At 42.1% G+C, this 17,168-nt stretch overlaps 2 protein-coding genes across 5 annotated transcripts; one reads left to right on the top strand and one right to left on the bottom strand.

Annotated features, from left to right (window-relative positions):
• The first annotated feature begins 78 nt into the window (after positions 1 to 78).
• nemf (nuclear export mediator factor) lies at positions 79 to 10,049 on the top strand. The gene is made up of 32 exons (XM_071901256.2): positions 79 to 220; positions 319 to 387; positions 612 to 714; positions 900 to 1,025; positions 1,146 to 1,294; positions 1,536 to 1,603; positions 1,754 to 1,843; positions 2,019 to 2,092; positions 2,190 to 2,260; positions 2,385 to 2,460; positions 2,649 to 2,789; positions 3,016 to 3,224; positions 3,339 to 3,515; positions 3,600 to 3,663; positions 4,143 to 4,231; positions 4,385 to 4,488; positions 4,610 to 4,672; positions 4,824 to 4,936; positions 5,535 to 5,592; positions 5,732 to 5,790; positions 5,906 to 6,026; positions 6,145 to 6,454; positions 6,657 to 6,699; positions 6,814 to 6,863; positions 7,426 to 7,573; positions 7,696 to 7,773; positions 8,052 to 8,264; positions 8,839 to 8,874; positions 9,101 to 9,207; positions 9,313 to 9,356; positions 9,467 to 9,546; positions 9,696 to 10,049. The coding sequence occupies exons 1-32, from the start codon at positions 162 to 164 to the stop codon at positions 9,771 to 9,773; spliced, it is 3,270 nt and encodes a 1,089-aa protein (XP_071757357.2). The 5' UTR covers positions 79 to 161; the 3' UTR covers positions 9,774 to 10,049.
• Positions 10,050 to 10,060: 11 nt separating this feature from the next.
• Positions 10,061 to 16,850, bottom strand: klhdc2 (kelch domain containing 2). 4 transcript variants are annotated; one of them, XM_071901257.2, is made up of 14 exons: positions 16,734 to 16,850; positions 15,313 to 15,594; positions 15,119 to 15,198; positions 14,868 to 14,985; positions 14,199 to 14,311; positions 13,472 to 13,556; positions 13,117 to 13,200; positions 12,811 to 12,891; positions 12,545 to 12,603; positions 12,308 to 12,417; positions 12,111 to 12,183; positions 11,675 to 11,762; positions 11,507 to 11,559; positions 10,061 to 11,397 (listed from the first exon to the last, which is right to left on the bottom strand). In XM_071901257.2, exons 2-14 carry the CDS (start codon positions 15,583 to 15,585, stop codon positions 11,274 to 11,276), a joined length of 1,341 nt encoding a protein of 446 aa, XP_071757358.1. In that variant the 5' UTR covers positions 15,586 to 15,594; positions 16,734 to 16,850; the 3' UTR covers positions 10,061 to 11,273. The 4 variants fall into 4 exon arrangements, with proteins under 4 accessions (XP_071757358.1, XP_071757360.1, XP_071757361.1 ...); XM_071901259.2 differs by having other exon boundaries at positions 15,313 to 15,591; positions 16,734 to 16,830; XM_071901260.2 differs by having other exon boundaries at positions 15,313 to 15,591; positions 16,720 to 16,766.
• Positions 16,851 to 17,168: the final 318 nt, after the last annotated feature.

The following is a 17,168-nucleotide window of genomic DNA, read 5'->3' as shown; positions in this document are numbered from 1 at the left end:
CCATATCGGCTACCGTAAAACTGGTGTTCTTTACGCATGTGCAGTAGAACCCTGCGTGTTGGTTGTGTTCCTTGCTGATGTTGCACTAGCAATATTAACGTTATGAATTGCTTTCACTATCTAAATAAATATTCTGAATTGTAGCCGCCAGCTAAGTCACCATGAAAACGAGGTTCAACACAGTGGATATCAGGGCGGTCATTGCCGAGATCAATGCCAAGTAGGTGATGTGTTTTTGCCTGCAGACAGTTTGCTAGCCTCCTGTGCTAGCCATCAACTTGTGTACAGATGTTGATCACCCATTCATTTCTTTCACAGCTACATTGGCATGAGAGTAAACAACGTCTATGACATCGACAATAAGACTTATCTCATCCGCCTACAAAAGTAAGGACTGTTTGAACTCTGACCCAAGTTAACTGACATCTCTTTTCAAACCTTGTCAGGTACCAGCTAAGCGAAGCCTGTTGTCAAAGTTACACTAATAATGTTCTACAAGGCACAGACCCCTTTATGAAACCTATTAATATTACCTATTATTATAACCTGTGTATTCTAGTGTCTCACCAGTCAGTCAGTGTGTGTAAATGAGTGTTACACTGCTGTTTCAGGCCTGACACCAAGGCTATTCTCCTGGTTGAGTCTGGGATTCGAATTCACTCCACAGACTTCGAATGGCCCAAGAACATCATGCCTTCAGGCTTCGCCATGAAAGTAAGAACCTGTTGTTGTTGTTGTTGTCACTGCCAAACAGTGTGTTGGATGTTCATTTGATTATTGTTGGATCGGTTGTATTGAAGCTGAATGCCAAAAGCTAATTGTAATTCAAGTTTTTAAATCTGTAAATTAAAGCTTTGGAGTCGTGGATGTCTCTGTGATTGTGATTACTTTCTCCACAGTGTCGAAAACACCTGAAGTCAAGGCGGTTGACCCAGGTGAAGCAGCTTGGGGTCGACAGGATCGTTGATATCCAGTTTGGCTCAGATGAGGCTGCCTACCACTTGATCGTTGAACTTTATGACAGGGTGAGCATGTGTAAATCACACATTAACAGAGGCAATCTTAAAAGTCTGTCTATCCTGTGCTGTTCAGATCATATTGGGTATCATGTGTGTATTCACTGGTCTGTCCATATCCGTGTTCAGGGTAACGTCATTCTGGCAGACTATGAGTACACCATCCTGAATCTGCTGCGGTTCCGCACAGCTGAGGCAGAGGATGTTAAGATCGCCGTGAGGGAGCGGTATCCTGTGGAGAACGCCCGCCCCCCTGAACCCCTCATCAGTCTGGACAGGTAAACACACCTTTATATGTGCTGCTTGTTGGCTTTGTGAACCACATGGACACCCTTCCAAACCCAACAATAATATATAATGCATCCCTGCTGTACCACTGAAAACTTGTTTGAAATTTGCTTCATCTGCCTCTTGGATTGCCTTGAGTGTCCCTACTTAAAAATGTGACAGTGGTATTGAGAGTTGGATGGCGTAAAGAGGTGTAATTGTTCTTTATGATTGTTTTTTTTTTTCATGTAGACTCACTGAAGTCCTCTCCAAAGCACCGAATGGAGAGCAAGTGAAAAGGGTCCTGAACCCTCACCTTCGTAAGTAGCCAGGCAACCAGTTATGAAAAGGTTGAAACTGCATCACAGACTTGTTATGATTTCTTCTAAATTTTAAATGTCTTAAAGTTCTGTTAACATGCAACAGAGAACAGACTGACCATGTTTTGTCTCCTCTCCAAATTTCCCCAGCCTATGGAGCCACTCTGATAGAACACTGTTTGATGGAAGTGGGACTGTCTGGCTCCGTCAAAGTCGACAGCCAAGTAGATGCTGCCCAAGGTAGAGTAGCTCTCCAACACAACAGCTGGAGTTAAGGTTGTTGGCATATGGATTGTAGTGGTGATGGACCAGCGGAAGATGTGGTTTTAGTCTGAGATTTTGTTGGATGATGACTATTATATTGTTTTTCTGTAAATCCGTAACAGTCAAGGTATTCGATGTGTCTGTTTTTTAGTTGCACCTAAAATCCTGGAGGCTCTGCAGATGGCAGAAAACTATATGGAGAAAACTGAGAGCTTCAACGGAAAAGTAAGAGATCGATAATGGCCAGTTTTTATTTTCAGGGTTAATATTGAGGTAGTCTGTGATAGATTTTGTGACATTCACAATCTTTGTTTTATTCAAGGGTTACATCATTCAAAAGAGTGAGAAGAAACCAAGCTTAACTGCTGACAAACCCAGTGAAGAACTGCTCACGTAAGCCTTGTTTTGTCTAACACACGATTTGTTACATAAGCGTATACTCTACATAATACTGTTGTATAATTTTCAGTTGATCTATCTATGTACATCGATTTATAATGATGTTGTCTACTTACAGGTATGAGGAATTCCATCCATTCCTCTTTGCCCAGTATGCAAAGAGCCCCTATGTGGAGTTTGATTCATTTGACAAGGTGAATATTAGTTTTATCTTTGTATATCTTGTAAGGGTAAGAATGTTTTCCAAATCCAGCTTTTTGGTCTGCAAAATTCCAAACTATCACTACAACATTATGGGAAAGCTACTTACCTGTCAGAAAATCTGAAAAAGTCAAATTTCTGCAAGATTGTGATATTAAATTCAAGTGATCCTCTCCCTCAGGCGGTGGATGAGTTCTACTCTAAGATGGAGAGCCAGAGGATCGACATGAAGGCCCTGCAGCAGGAGAAACAGGCTCTGAAGAAGCTGGACAACGTCAAGAGGGACCATGAGCACAGGCTGGAGGCCTTGCACCAAGCACAGGTCGGCATCAGCAGCAGCTTTGAGCTTCCTTTGCCACAAACAGACGCTGCAATTGTTAACTCTATCTTCCCTCCATATATTCATCCCCCTGCCCTCTAAAGTGTTAACGTTGGTATTGATGACAAGAATCATTTCATGTCTGCAAACGTCAGCTGATTTTAGTTTGTTTTTCATGAAATCTAAATGCAAACTAAAGCAATCTTGTCTCCTGTTGTGTGTGTTGCAGGAGGTGGACAGGATAAAGGGTGAGCTGGTGGAGATGAACCTGCCTGTGGTGGAGCGAGCGCTGCAGGTGGTGTGCAGCGCTCTGGCCAACCAGGTGGACTGGACTGAGATAGGCCTCATCGTGAAGGAAGCCCAGGCTGCTGGAGACCCGGTGGCCTGCGCCATCAAGGAGCTGAAGCTGCAGACCAACCACATCACTATGCTCTTAAAGTGAGACCATCATTGATACAGAAACATAAGTACTGTGGACCATTCTGTGCCCTTATATCATTTGAGTTCCAGCTGGTATAATACTCAGCTCACACAGTATAATTTCCTCTCCAGGAATCCATATATTACTGAGGAGGACCAGGAAGAGGAGGATGTGGCTGAGGAGAAGGAGGTGCAGAAAGGGAAGAAGAACAAGAATAAAGACAAAGGACAGAAGAACAAGCTGCAAAAGAACAAGCCCATGTTGGTGGACGTGGATCTCAGCCTGTCAGCCTACGCCAATGCCAAAAAGTAGGTTTGGGTGTGAACATTTCATGTGGTTAGAGTCACAAGTTTTTTTGCACTCGAGGAACCAAATTCCTTCTGCCTTTTTAGATACTATGACCACAAACGGACTGCTGCAAAGAAGGAACAGAAAACTGTTGAAGCAGCACAGAAGGTGAGAAAGCTCTTTTTGCCTCTTCTCCACAGACAGGCTTAAGGTCGGTGTAGTGAGGGGAGCCAGTGCTTTTTCTCTTGCCCACACACAAACCCAGGATTTATTTGGGTTAATTTTTGGGGTTTCACAGTCTCCACACCTTGGGCTTCTAGTTACTTTTTACCTCTCAGACTCTTTTTTTAGCTAAAGGAGGTTTGGGGATTGCTTTAGGGAATGAGTGAAATTTATTAATGATGATAACCTGTTAGGCTACACATAAACCTTCTAAACACATAGCACTGTCTTTGCCTTTGCTGTTGACATTGTGTTTTAGTGTGGTGGGGTTAAAAGGCTGGGCATATGATGACAACTTCTTATATAATCAGAGGAGAACAGTGTCTGGTGAAGTTGATACAAACCAAGGCTTGCACTAGAGATTCAAAGGACCATGCTGTGGACAAGTCGCCTGACCTTTTTTTTCCGTTTTCATGTCTTCGAAGGCCTTTAAATCTGCAGAGAAGAAAACAAAGAAAACACTAAAAGATGTGCAGACAGTGACCACCATTCAGAAGGCCAGGAAGGTCTACTGGTAAGACACACAGCAGCAGCTCATAAGATCAGACCTTTACCATGGGGAACTAGATATACTGATTCAGGCTTTGCTTCAATATACATACCTTTGACAAACAGTGAGATCTTCTGCACCTTTTTATTCTGTCGCCCATCTTGTCCTCTTTGTCAGGTTTGAGAAGTTCTTATGGTTCATCAGCTCAGAGAATTACCTCGTCATCGCAGGAAGGGACCAGCAACAGAATGAGATGATTGTCAAACGCTACCTCAGGGCCGGTAACACATAAACTCTTCTACACACACGCACACACACACACACACAGGCCTGTATAAAGATTCCTACAGACGATGGTTTAGAGTTGGTTTATCCCCTCATGTGTAACTTTACTTTTGTCAGGTGATATCTATGTTCACGCTGACCTCCATGGAGCGACTAGCTGTGTCATCAAAAACCCCTCAGGTAAACCTGCTCACCTGGCTTCACTACTCTCTATCTCTCCTGTTCTCTCTACTTGTGGCTTAACATTGTTCCTTTATGATGACATTTTGTTTAATTCACTCATGCTACGTATCTTTCCTCTCTTCTCCTCCTCCTCATCTCCCTGCTCTAGGTGATCCCATCCCTCCCCGCACCCTGACAGAGGCTGGCACTATGTCTGTGTGCTACAGCGCTGCCTGGGATGCCAAGATCATCACCAGTGCGTGGTGGGTCCACCATCACCAGGTCGGTCATGAATACCAGGCCGCTGCACTGACTTGCTTGATTCTTTTTGTATCCCTCCTGCACTGATTATTAATTCTTTACTTTCTATTTTTTACATTTCTTTGGGGTTGGATGGATCAGTCTCCATTTGTTCTTTCATGTGTCCGTCCGTCACACTTGATTGCTCAGACACCACCTATCGGATTTTGACAAAACTTGGGGAAATGATGCATCTCACCACTGTGTTACGTCATTTTGAAAATTAAACTGATTGGCCAAGGGGTGCGCTACAATTACAGGTCAAAACAAGGTGGTATATCTGTTACTGAATGGCCGAGAGGCTGACTGGATCATTCGTGGGGGACGACATGTTTGCTGTTGCCTTGTTATCATTGTATTTTATAACAGTGTGTGGTCTTTAATCTCCTCTGTGTTTATCACTGGGCAAATGGAGTTGAAGATAAAAACTTAACTAGCCGGTTCAAAGTGTCTGTGTTATCAGAGGGAAACAAAAAGAGCTGAAGATAAGCAGAAAGAAAATAGACAAACTGATCAGCAGAAGTATTATTATTATAATTATTATTATTATTATTTATTCTGATGTTCTCTCTTGGGACAGGTGTCCAAGACGGCTCCCACTGGAGAGTACCTGACCACCGGAAGTTTCATGATCAGAGGTATGAAACACTTGCGTCCAAGGTATATGCATTGTATAAGACACCAGACCCAAAGAGAATAAGTGTGATTTGTAACTGAGCTATGAGGATGTGGATGTGCAACAGCAGAACACTGAACATTTGATATGTTTCTCGTCAGGAAAGAAAAACTTTCTGCCACCCTCTTACTTGATGATGGGATTCAGCTTCCTCTTCAAGGTAAACACTATCATGTTGGTTTAACTACATTTTTTACTCTTTGTAGTCTCACCAATAATACAACCTTAAACAATAATGTGTGTGTGTACATATTTGCTTCTTTGCCTCCATGTAGGTTGATGAGCAGAGTGTGTTTAGGCACCGAGGGGAGAGGAAGGTGAAAACCATAGAAGAAGACATGGAGGAGGTGACATCCAGCACCGCTGAGCTGCTGGAGGAGGGAGAGGAGCTGATAGGTAGGGGACACAAAATCAACCGCAGTTATTATGTTTGTAACTGTTATATTCAGGTGTGCACCGGAAAATGAAAGGAATTCACGGAACACACCTGTAACTATTTCCGTGGCCTTCGCAGGTGATGACAGCAGTAACGAAGGAGAGGGCGAGGACAAAGGAGGAGCAGACGGAGAGAACGGAGAGACGGAAGACGAGACGGGAAAGATAAAAAAGGAAAATGAGGCGGAGCGGGAAGAACTGGCCGCTGTCCCCGAGGAGTCCACAGCGGACGCAGAGAGGATGCCGTCGGAGCAGAGCAACATGGAGGAGGAGGAGGAAGGAGAGGAGGAGGAGGAGGAGGAAGAGAGCGAGGTGAAGAGTGACGGAGAGAGTGGAGAGGTCAGCTTTCCAGATACCACCATCTCCCTCTCCCACTTGCAGTCCAGCAGGTAACGTTTTCACCTGTCAGCATTTAATCTGTTTTTACAAGTAGAATATCCTGCTGCTGCATACTTTATCAAACACATCAGGACTGGAAAGGTCTTTCTCTACTTTTCTCCCATTATCTTTGGATTTCTACAAACCTAATAGCTCTATCATTCAATATGACAATACCCAGTACTGACTTAAATTACCTCTCCCTTTTTCCAGGACTACTCAAAACGCCGGCTTCAAAAAGGAAGTGACCACACAGGTAATCAGTTACTGTCTTAGGCAAACGTTACCTAATGAAGGATATGAATCGTGCCAATTAGAAATGTATGGTTCTCTATAATAATGCTAATATTAACTCACCTTTTGTCTTCAGGCTGATGTAGATACACAGGGGAGGAAACACATGACTGCCAAGCAGAGAAGGTGAGCTAATGGAACAGAAATATAACACCCCAGCATGGCTTACAGTGATGGATGAATACCATGTTGCACTTCCCGCTTAGCTCCTCCAGTACGGCCCACTAATGAGGCTTTCTGCAGCAGGTAGTCTCAAAACGGCTGGCTGGTTGAAATAAGTAGTGGAAATCCCTCCATTTATCAAGAGGTTGAAGAGGACTTTGTATTAGCGCTGAAACAATTAGTCGATAATCAATTGACAGAAAATTAATCGATTATGATTTCAGTAATCGTTTTACTCATTTATCAAGTAAAAACACATGCATACATTTGCTGGTTACAGCTTCACAAATGCTAAGATTTGCTTGCTTTTCTCCATTTCATATCATTAAATGGCTGCTGGTCAGTCATTTTATAGGCTATATGAATAATGGATGAATCCAAAAAATAATCGATAATGAAAATAATCATTAGTTGCAGCCTACTTTGTATCATATAGCCTTTATAATACTTCCCATGTGCGATCTGCCCAAGTGCACAGTATGGCCAATGATCCATTTAATCCTTGGGTGTTCCTCTTTGCCACCAGAGAAGAGAAGAAGAAGAAGCAGAAACAGGAAGGTTGTGAGATAGAGGAGAAGACCGAGAATTCATCTGGTGACTCTGCAGCCAATCAGGGAGCCAAGAGTGGAGGAGGAGGAGGAGCCTCCCAGCAGCCTCTGAAGAGAGGCCAAAAGGTGAGAGAGGACTTTAAAGCACAAAGGATTTCATGGATAAAACTTGGAAACATTAAAGCGTATGTGATGAGATATTTCCATGTGTTGTTCATGTGTGTGTTTCTCCTCTGGTGTCACTACAGAACAAGCTGAAGAAGATCAAGGAGAAGTACAAAGACCAGGATGAAGAGGACAGGGAGCTGATGATGAAGCTGCTGGGGGTGAGGAAGATAAAAACCACAATAAAACCCTCAGCACACAGTCCTGCTGTCATTGTAGTCCACATTTTGGACAGTTATTGCTTTAACAGAGTATGAATATGACATTGAATTATGTTGGTGTGATCTTGGATGCAAACGTCTGTTACTACAATGCCATTGCCATGACAACAGCTGCCGAGAATCTCAAACGTTGTTGCATATCATGTCTAAGCATCTGTCATGTGCACAATCCTTCATCCTGACACAATAAACAATTCAGAACCACTTGTCTCCCCTAGTCGGCCGGTTCCACTAAGGAGGAGAAGGACAAGGGGAAGAAAGGGAAGAAGGGGAAGGGGAAAGAGGAACCAGCCAGGAAAGCCCCTCAGAAACCGCCTCAGAAACCCCATAGTGTGGAGACTGCTGCGAAGAAACCAGAAAAGACAGGAGAAGGGGAGGGTGAGGAGGGACAGCCTGGAGTGGAGGGGGGTCCAGCTGAACAGGAGGACAAGGTAGGAGATGACACACTTCCTGCTGGGAACCAAACAGATCCACTACCAGTGTCTGAAATTAACTATTTGGCTCACTTGCCAAGGGCTACTGAACTAAAAAAAAATGTACCTGCCAAGAGTAAGCTTTACCAGCCAAAATAATGTATAGATTTATACACTGTCCAAAGAAATGTGTTACCCTGCCCATTTTCAGTGCCATTTGGTGTACAGAATTAAGTACTATGTGTTAATTTAAAACTTGCTCACTCACTTAGACAATCGATGAAGTTTATATTTCATTGTGAAGTGCAACAGAATTCATATTACATATAATTTTGAAGCGTTGTTTTGCTTTGATTTGATTGGCTCATTGTCAGAGTGTACAGTGGCCTGCAGGGACAAACTTTGAGACAGGCAAAAAAAACATAGACTGTATGTAACCAAGGCATTCAACTGTTCTAGTCTCAAAAAGTTACCGGACAGTGTGGCAGGTGACCCTTATTGATTTTATCCTCCAAATACAACTTTTGCATTTTTGTAATTGGTCTTTGCTTTAAAAGTATCAAATAAAACATATATTTGCCTTGTCTTTCAGGAAGATGATGTGGACCAGGACAACCCTGGAGCAGAGGTGAGGTCCTTTTATCTCAGTAACTTTATTTACACATTTCACGGTGATAAATACAGGAGCTGTAATAGACAGAAATCATGTTATACTCCTTGTTGAGGTCCTTGTCCTCAATTCAAGGGATGTGTTTGGGAGGTAAATGCATGTTAATGTTAAATCATGCAGTCGCCCCACTAGTACTGTCACTAGTGTGTTAGTGTAAGTTTGTTTGTGCTTGTCGTCTCTCCAGGAAGCAGAGAACCTGCTCACCTCTCTGACAGGTCAGCCTCATCCTGAAGATGTGCTGCTGTTCGCTGTGCCGGTCTGTGCTCCCTACACCGCCCTGTCCAACTACAAGTATGTGCAATACCATTTCTCACTTTTTACCTATTTCTGTGCAAAAGAGAGAAAAATAGAGCTGTAGAAAATGAAGGCTAATCAGTCGTTTTTCTTTTTACTTAGACACAAGGTGAAATTGACACCGGGAACTCAAAAGAAAGGAAAAGGTATTTTAATATTCCGACTTTTTTTGCTTCAAATGCTTTTTCCATTGTGACAAAGATCACCATTAGAATGGACAATAATGTAAATGTATTTGTGGTTGTGTCTCTTCTAGCTGCTCGCACTGCAGTTTTCAGCTTCATGAAAGCCAAAGAGGCCTCAGTCAGAGAAAAAGACTTGTTCCGCAGTGTCAAGGTAAAGAGATTTATTGCATAGGAATGAAAATCTATTTTAAAAAGTCTGTTGTGTAAAGTGTTTAGAATTTAAATGATACAGTGATAAGTTTAGTTTGTCTTGGTTAGTGTTACCAGGCAAGCCGTCACACATCCTCTTGTGTGTTACAGGATACTGACCTATCCAGAAACATGCCGGGCAAAGTTAAAGTGTCCGCTCCGAACCTGCTGGCTGCCAAGAAGAAATAAGAGACGGGGGCGTATACGGGCCTGGCAAGGAGTGTGGGATTTATTCATGGATACAGAACCGCAGACTGTCATACTGTGCCGACTTTCTACATCATATTTACAAACATGATGAGGATTAAATGTTGAGATCTGATTAGTAGTACAGCACCACTATTTGGATTGTTTGGATGCAAGTGGTTTTATCTTTTAGATGGATTGTGTCTGTTATTGACCTTCAGCAGATTATTTTTTTTCAAATGAAAGACATGTAAATTAATAACGATGAATAACACAATTTAATCCAGCATATGTTTATTCTTTCTTGAGTCCAAATTAACATTTTAAAACACATTTTGTGCATTGTATTCTACAATAAAAACACCAAGGGCAGATTGTGCAAACCAGACAAATAAGAAAAAATTCCTACTGATGAGGCATTTCAGTGCAATGTGGCTCAACAACAATATAGCTTTAGTAATCTTTCAGTTACTGATTAAATAGGATTTAAACGCTACAGGAGTCACTTACGAAAATTATAATTTTAAAGGCTTTAAAGCCTTCTTCAGTAAGTCATAATTAAACACTTTCAAAACACAGGAACCACACAATTCCACGCAATATATAAATTACAATATATACATATGAGAACTAAAAATAAAATTGCCACGGCTCCAGAGTAGATAGTCTTTAAAGCACTAGTTTTAGATCTGTGTGAACTGTAGCACACTACGGCAATCAAGATCCTGCCAAACATTAGTAGAACAACTAGAGTTATATGTATCATTAAAGCAATAGTACAGATTTTTAAGGAACCAGTTTGACTTCCAGTTTCAGCCTTGCACCACTGTATTTGGTGTTGACACATGGGAAACAGAAGTTTAAAATGACAAGTGAACATCAATGGGGCTGGAAACTTTCATTAAAACAACATTCAGCACTTTCAAAACAGGAGGCATCTAACAGTTTTACAACGATAACATGGAACTGATTTTCTGTTTTACACAAACATTTTTAGTCTCACTCGATTTCACTAGCAATGTTCACTTTGGTTTCCAATATTTCAACAACCATCTCACTGATGCAGGTGTTGTTTGGGTGGATTTTAAAGGACCAGAACTCTCCCTTTGACCCTACAGGCTGGTTGTGTAATCTCTTTACAGAAAAGGGGGTTGGCTAAACGCACACTGTGTAATGCTAAGACGAGGTTGAGCATCGCTGCACCAATCTACTGAACATTCAACTGGCTTCATAGGTGCTTGACTGATTGATTGATATAAACGACTTTGAGGATCACCTGCGAACCTTGGTGGGACAGTCAGAATTCACTTTCCACAGAGCCATGGCAGTTCACTATTGCTAAAACATTTTAAACCAAATATTTTGTGGCACTCTAAAAAGGACTACCTGCTCTTAGAGTACCAACCAGTACTTTTTCCTCTCATTTTCTCCATCTCTTACATACATACATACATACATACATACATATCATCCCCTGGACTGGACTGATGGCTTCCTCCTAGACTAGGAGCCCAGTGTGTTGACGCGTGCCATTCTCTGCTGGAGGCTGTGCAGGAGGTGTTTGGGCAAGTAGTCCCAGGAACTAGCCAGGCGCTCCCTATGCTGCAGAGCGGCCTCCATACAAAACCTGGAGAGACACAGACAGGATCGAGACGCAGAACATTCAGCGTCAGGAGGAGAATATCAAATACAAGTCCACTTTGTTAAGCATTGAGTTGCCTTCTGCTCATACTCACCGAACTAGTGATTTGGGCTGAACATTGAAAACCAACAACTCATTGCTGTGGGCCTGTTGGGGGGGAACAAAGAGAGACTGTCAATATCAAGAGAATCTCAATATGTTCTCTACAGAGAGCCGGTTTGATTTTTGTGTGTGTGATATGAAGTTATGATGTGCGACTCACTGCTCTGTGATGAGACAACAAGTTGTTGGCACACCCTCCAAACACAAATACCTCTCCGTCTGGACCAGAGCACGCTGTGTGCCACAGTCTGAAACACACAAGCACAACGTCAGGAGATGTCTCCATGCATGTTTCTATTAGTAGTCACAAGCACATAACCACATAATACTGTCATACATTATTGAACCCAGTAGGGAGATTTTGTTTTTGCTTGTCCCCCCTACTCAGGGAGGTCAGAGGTCAGCGCCCCCTGGAGCTGGTAGGCATTCAGTGTCTTGCACAAGAACACTACAGCAGGGCGAAATTATGCTTGCTGAAACACAGTTCTCTGGTTGAAGAACAGTCTACCTACTTAATATGCCACTGCACACACACACACACACACACACACACACACACACACACACACACACACACTATGAGCTGAGATAATTACCTGGGGCTCTCTGTGTGACCATGTTTGAACGTTTTCCACTCATTTTTACTCACGCAGTACAGCCAAGCATCGCCTGTAAGACACAGATGAGTAAAATAACTGGGAACTAACAGGCAGTAAGAACTTGGGTTAGAGATTGCATGGGACCAGGGATCATTTTGGATCATTTGCTACTCCAGGACAAGTCTCACACTCACTCAGTGTCTCTCTGTCTGTGGTGAAACCTCCAAAGAGGAAGATGTGGTCTGGTGACACAGGAGTGAAGGAGTGCCAAGATCGGCCCACGGGACCCTGCTGGGGGACGCTCCTGCAGGACGGCGGGGGAGGAAAAAGAGGAAGATTTGACAGGAGAAACCGGAAAGTGAACGAACTGTAACCCAGAAAAGTCATTGTGAGGCCAGACTGATATAGGCTGACATCTGTGCAACACCTACATTTCATGCCACTCCCATGTGTCCATGTCAATGTAGTACAGGTCATTTAGTCTGTAGTTCTGTGGAGAGAATGAGAGGTGGTGAGACTGACTGATAAAATTTCACTCATCATACATATTTGGCATAATATGCAAAGCTGTAGTAAACTGAATGTTTGCATTTTTTTAATAGTTTGGCTACATTAGCAATACCATGCTTACATGACAGAAATTCTCAAGAAATAGGCTAAATGGGCCCAAATGTTAAATTGTTGCTTTTTTTCTTACCTTGTATCGTCCTCCAAACACATAGCCTCTGTTGCCCACTGTGGCACAGGCATGTGCCGCTCTGGGAGACGGGGTGTTCCCCTACATCAGGTCAGACAGAAAGATTCAAGGGTATTTCTCAGCGGTAAAAACTGGATTACGGCACATAACAGGTACAATGTATTAAAAAAAAAGGGGGTTTATTATGAAATATGAGGCTACTGTTTGCTATTGGGAAGCGCCCGAGGTTCAGAGAAGTTGGCTCTCAATGTGCGCACACTTGTGTGCGTGTGTGTTGACGTTGGCTGTGTGTGTGCACATGTTCACCTTGGTGATGGGTTGGCTCCATGTAGAGGTCTCCAGGTCCAGGATATGGATGTGATTGTTCCAACCTCGCCCAGGACTGTCCCACTGCAACAACCGCAGGGAGAAATTTACATTTCAAGTCATAATAATGCGACAACCCAAAATCCAATTACTATAATGTTATAAAAGAAGTGTCTTTATAGGAGGTGGGCACTCAAGCTTCTTTGAATAACTTGCTATAAATAGCATGAAAATCATATTTTTCTCCTTTTTAGTTTGAATCAAATGGAATTCAAAAATATACACAGAGTAAATGATGTGACACTTGAATTCAGTGTTTCCGTTTACCATATGAAGGGAATTATTGTTTACAAACCACAAATGATGACGATTCATCGTATTCAAACGTCCCTCGATGAGGTCCTTGTGCAGCGTAGCCATAGCCCCCAAAGAATATTAGTCTGTGGGCAGAATATGATGAGACATAACTTGTTTACAATATCTCTCCCGTGAAAACAATCAGTGATTCCTCTGTGTACTCTGCTGTTACTCTTAAGCATTTCTCACTGTAAACCGATTAAAAATAACTGAAATAAAAAATATGTTAATCATGCTTATTACACAGCTTTGTTGAATACTTAATTCTGATTGGCTAATGAACACATTCTTCTGAGTCTGTTATTGCTGAATAACAGGCTGCTGTTTCACATCTAATCGTATCACTCCGCAGTCAAGAAGTCTAGTCCATTATGTTGATTTCTGTTGGCGGAAGCTGGTAAATTACTTTAACTTCTAATAAACAAATTTTAAATCAATATTTCATGTCTTTGTATTTCAAGTCTGGTAAGTAGTCTTGTATCAAGTGGGACTGTAATGTCGCTTCTGCTTCACATTATTCTTGAGTCGCCCTGTGGGGGGCTTATTTTGCAATAATGATCGGCTTGCTGTACTTTATCCCTTACTCGCATGCTACCACTTTCCCAAGCATAGTGGGTGAATACCTGGGATTTGAAACTTATTCATACTTCTTTTACATCTTCTTTAACAGATTAACATTTGGTGAAAAGCAAAAGAGAGAGAGAAACTTTGCATTCATCCCTCACCTGTTCTTCTGAACCCAGCAGCCTAGTTTGTCCTTGCAGGACGGAGGGAGTCCTTTCAGATCCCTCATTTCCTCCCAGACCAGGCTGGGAGCTCTCAGGGGGAGCCGGTAGATCTGGAAACAGCACAGAATACAGTTGTTTACAAGCTGAGACGGTAGAAGATCAGCACAAATAACAGTACTCTTGCATTCGGACTGGGTTGACATCATCTGACTCAGCAAATATTTTGATATTGATCCTGAAAAGGTTTCTAAAGTCTTGACAAAAGATCTTGTGTATGTGTAAATCAGATTGAAAGTTGTGAGATTTGTTCCACCAGACAACTGAATTTAAAATTTTGGTTTCTGAATTTGTATGGAATTATTGATTATAGAAATCAAACTCATGATGCACTTACCAAATTTTATCCTATTAAAATTATATTGAATTGAAAAGTCCTAGATATTTTGTTTTCTTTAAGATATTGATACTGGACTCTTGATTTGTTCTGACTTGACTTGGTGTTCTACATTTAGACTCGAGAATGTGCCTCAAGACTTGAAACTGGCTTGGGGACTTAAGCAAAGTTGACTCGGTCACACCTCTGTACTGTGCACATGTTTTTAAATTAGGATTTCAAAATGACAAGAGGATGTTGCGGAATTTGCTTGGCCCAAACACAAACTTTACCCTGTTTGTGTTTCCCCTGGCGTGATGCCCTCCAAACAGATACAGGACTCCATCGACACAAACCCCACAGCTGCCCGACATGGAGGTGTGCAGGTTACCTCCCGTTATGTGCTTTGTCCTGTAAATACATGGGAATTTTTATTAATTACCCTACTTTCCTTTCATGATCTGCGTCTGTGACATGATAATTTTAGTGTTGATGATGGTTGCTAACCGTTATGTTATCAATACGCAATATAAATGGTTATTACCATACTCCCGACTCCATGTTATAAGCCCAGATCTCAACTCTCGGCAGGTACAAGTCAAAGAATCCGTGGTTTTGAGCGTTCTTGTTGCAGGAAAAAACATAAAAGAATCATTTAGATAAACATGTACTCTGTGGGCAGAATACATAAATATAAGGGAAACACTTGTTAGGCTATTCATGTAATAAGATCCTTACCTTGTACCCACCCCACACATACATGAAGTTCCCATCAACCACTGCAACATGACCACTGCGTTCAGCCGGGGCGTCCAACTCAAACGACTCGGACGCTTCGGTATCCAGCGGCTGTTCGTCCTCCACCTCCTCCTCTTCCTCTTCTTCCTCCTCATCGTCATCGTCATCTTCGGCTATCCAGTCAAATTCTCTATCCTCTTCATCTCTGTCTGAGTCATCGTCATCCTCCCCAGCCGGCGCAAGGTCTCCAACATCTTGCTCCATCTCTGCCATGGTGTCCTGCTGGGGCGGGAGAGAGAGAGAGAGGAGTCAGTCTCTGGTTCAAAGACAAATCACCCACTTATATAGGAACTCTTATTGTCTGTAAATGATGATGTCACCCAGATAGGAGACAATGGGACATAGCCACATGTGCATGCTAGCCAAGGGTCACTGACTTGGCATACTCTGTCTACCAGGGTTGGGGTCAATTCATGAAGGAACTCATCAATTCAAATTCAACTGAGGAATTGGAACCAAAATTTGAAAAAACCTACAGGAAACAGAATTGGAATTTCAGGAAGTTTAATTTAATGCAATGAAATTCCATTTTTTTTTCTTTCTTACCACATATCTGAGATTACACATAGTAATCTAATATTATCAATACTGAATATCATAAAATGTTAAATGTATAACATGTAATCGTAATACATACATTATGACTGAATGTATTTGATTTGTTTTGACTGTCTTTTATTTGATTCATAATGTTTGATTTATATGTTTAGCAAGTCAAGACAACCTCTCTTACAAGTGGAATTTCATGGAATTTTATGGGATCATATTCTGTTGCCCGTCATTCGAATTAAATTCCAATTCTGTTTCCTTAGAGCTAGATGCAATTCCAATTCCAGCTCCAGGGACTGAACTGGAATTCACCATGCATTCTCAATTCAATTCATGGATGATCCAAACCCTGCTGTCTACAGGACTCTAGCTAGACGAGAGCCTTCATCTTTTTAGTCCACGTCACGGCTTTGTTACCAAGATTATAAGCGTTATCCAAGGTAGAAAACACAACTTAGCTTGCAACTTGTGCAGCTACTGACCTGCTTAGGTAACGTCAAACTGACTAGTTCGGTTCCCTAGTAGCAGCTGATAGCTTAGTTTCTGTAATCAAGCGGAGAGAGACAAATGAAGCCCCATTATCACTAACATCTTTGATCAAACCACATAGTTGCTGCTCAGTAGGTCAGCGAGCACTGAACAGCTGTTCATCAGAGAATACACCAGAGACAGGACGGTTTTAAACTTTAAAATGCATTACTCTCTAACGCTACGTCAGGCAAATGAAGTACAACATTACACATATCGTCTCAGCGTCGTATTAAAAGCATATCCAGCTCTAGTAGAAAGTATTCGCACCTGTCTTGGCCTACCTTGTCAGATGTTTGTTTTCGTGCAAATTTCAAAAGCAGCACGCCATTTATGTGAGGTCGCTACAGGCATTCTGGGGGCCCGACAGGAAGATGACGTCTTCTTACGGCCGCCATTTTTAGAAGGTCAATAGAAATCTGCAAGGGGGGTCACGCACGTTCCAGAAAGCCTGTCTCGGTCCCGGATAACTCCAAAACAACTCTTGTAACACAATAATGAAAAAGTATGAATAGTTACTTTGTGTTTATCATATTATAATTTGGGTTTGGTAGGTGAATTCCAATCAATTCAATTACAGATTTTGTGTGCGACAGTAAACATAGCATAACGTAACTGATAGGTTTTGGATAGGAATTTGATTAAGACGGAATCCCTAGTCATAAATCATCTTAACTATTCCCAATCCTAACCCTAAAATACCCGTTTTGCTTCCATAT

This window comes from Centroberyx gerrardi, chromosome 17 (assembly GCF_048128805.1).
Source record: "Centroberyx gerrardi isolate f3 chromosome 17, fCenGer3.hap1.cur.20231027, whole genome shotgun sequence".
Classification (NCBI taxonomy): Eukaryota; Metazoa; Chordata; class Actinopteri; order Beryciformes; family Berycidae; genus Centroberyx; species Centroberyx gerrardi.
This window is presented reverse-complemented; position numbering and strand designations above follow the sequence as displayed.

Bases quoted from the DNA above. Each gene is read 5' to 3' on its own strand.
- nemf (XM_071901256.2), top strand. From the start codon at position 162: ATGAAAACGAGGTTCAACACAGTGGATATCAGGGCGGTCATTGCCGAG. The intron at 1,295-1,535 runs GTAAACACACCT...TTTTTCATGTAG, and splicing joins CCCCTCATCAGTCTGGACAG to ACTCACTGAAGTCCTCTCCA. The intron at 6,700-6,813 runs GTAATCAGTTAC...TTTTGTCTTCAG, and splicing joins AAAAGGAAGTGACCACACAG to GCTGATGTAGATACACAGGG.
- klhdc2 (XM_071901257.2), bottom strand. From the start codon at position 15,585: ATGGCAGAGATGGAGCAAGATGTTGGAGACCTTGCGCCGGCTGGGGAG. The intron at 12,892-13,116 runs GTGAACATGTGC...GACCTGATGTAG, and splicing joins GGAGCCAACCCATCACCAAG to GGGAACACCCCGTCTCCCAG. The intron at 12,418-12,544 runs GTAGGTGTTGCA...GCCGTCCTGCAG, and splicing joins ACATGGGAGTGGCATGAAAT to GAGCGTCCCCCAGCAGGGTC.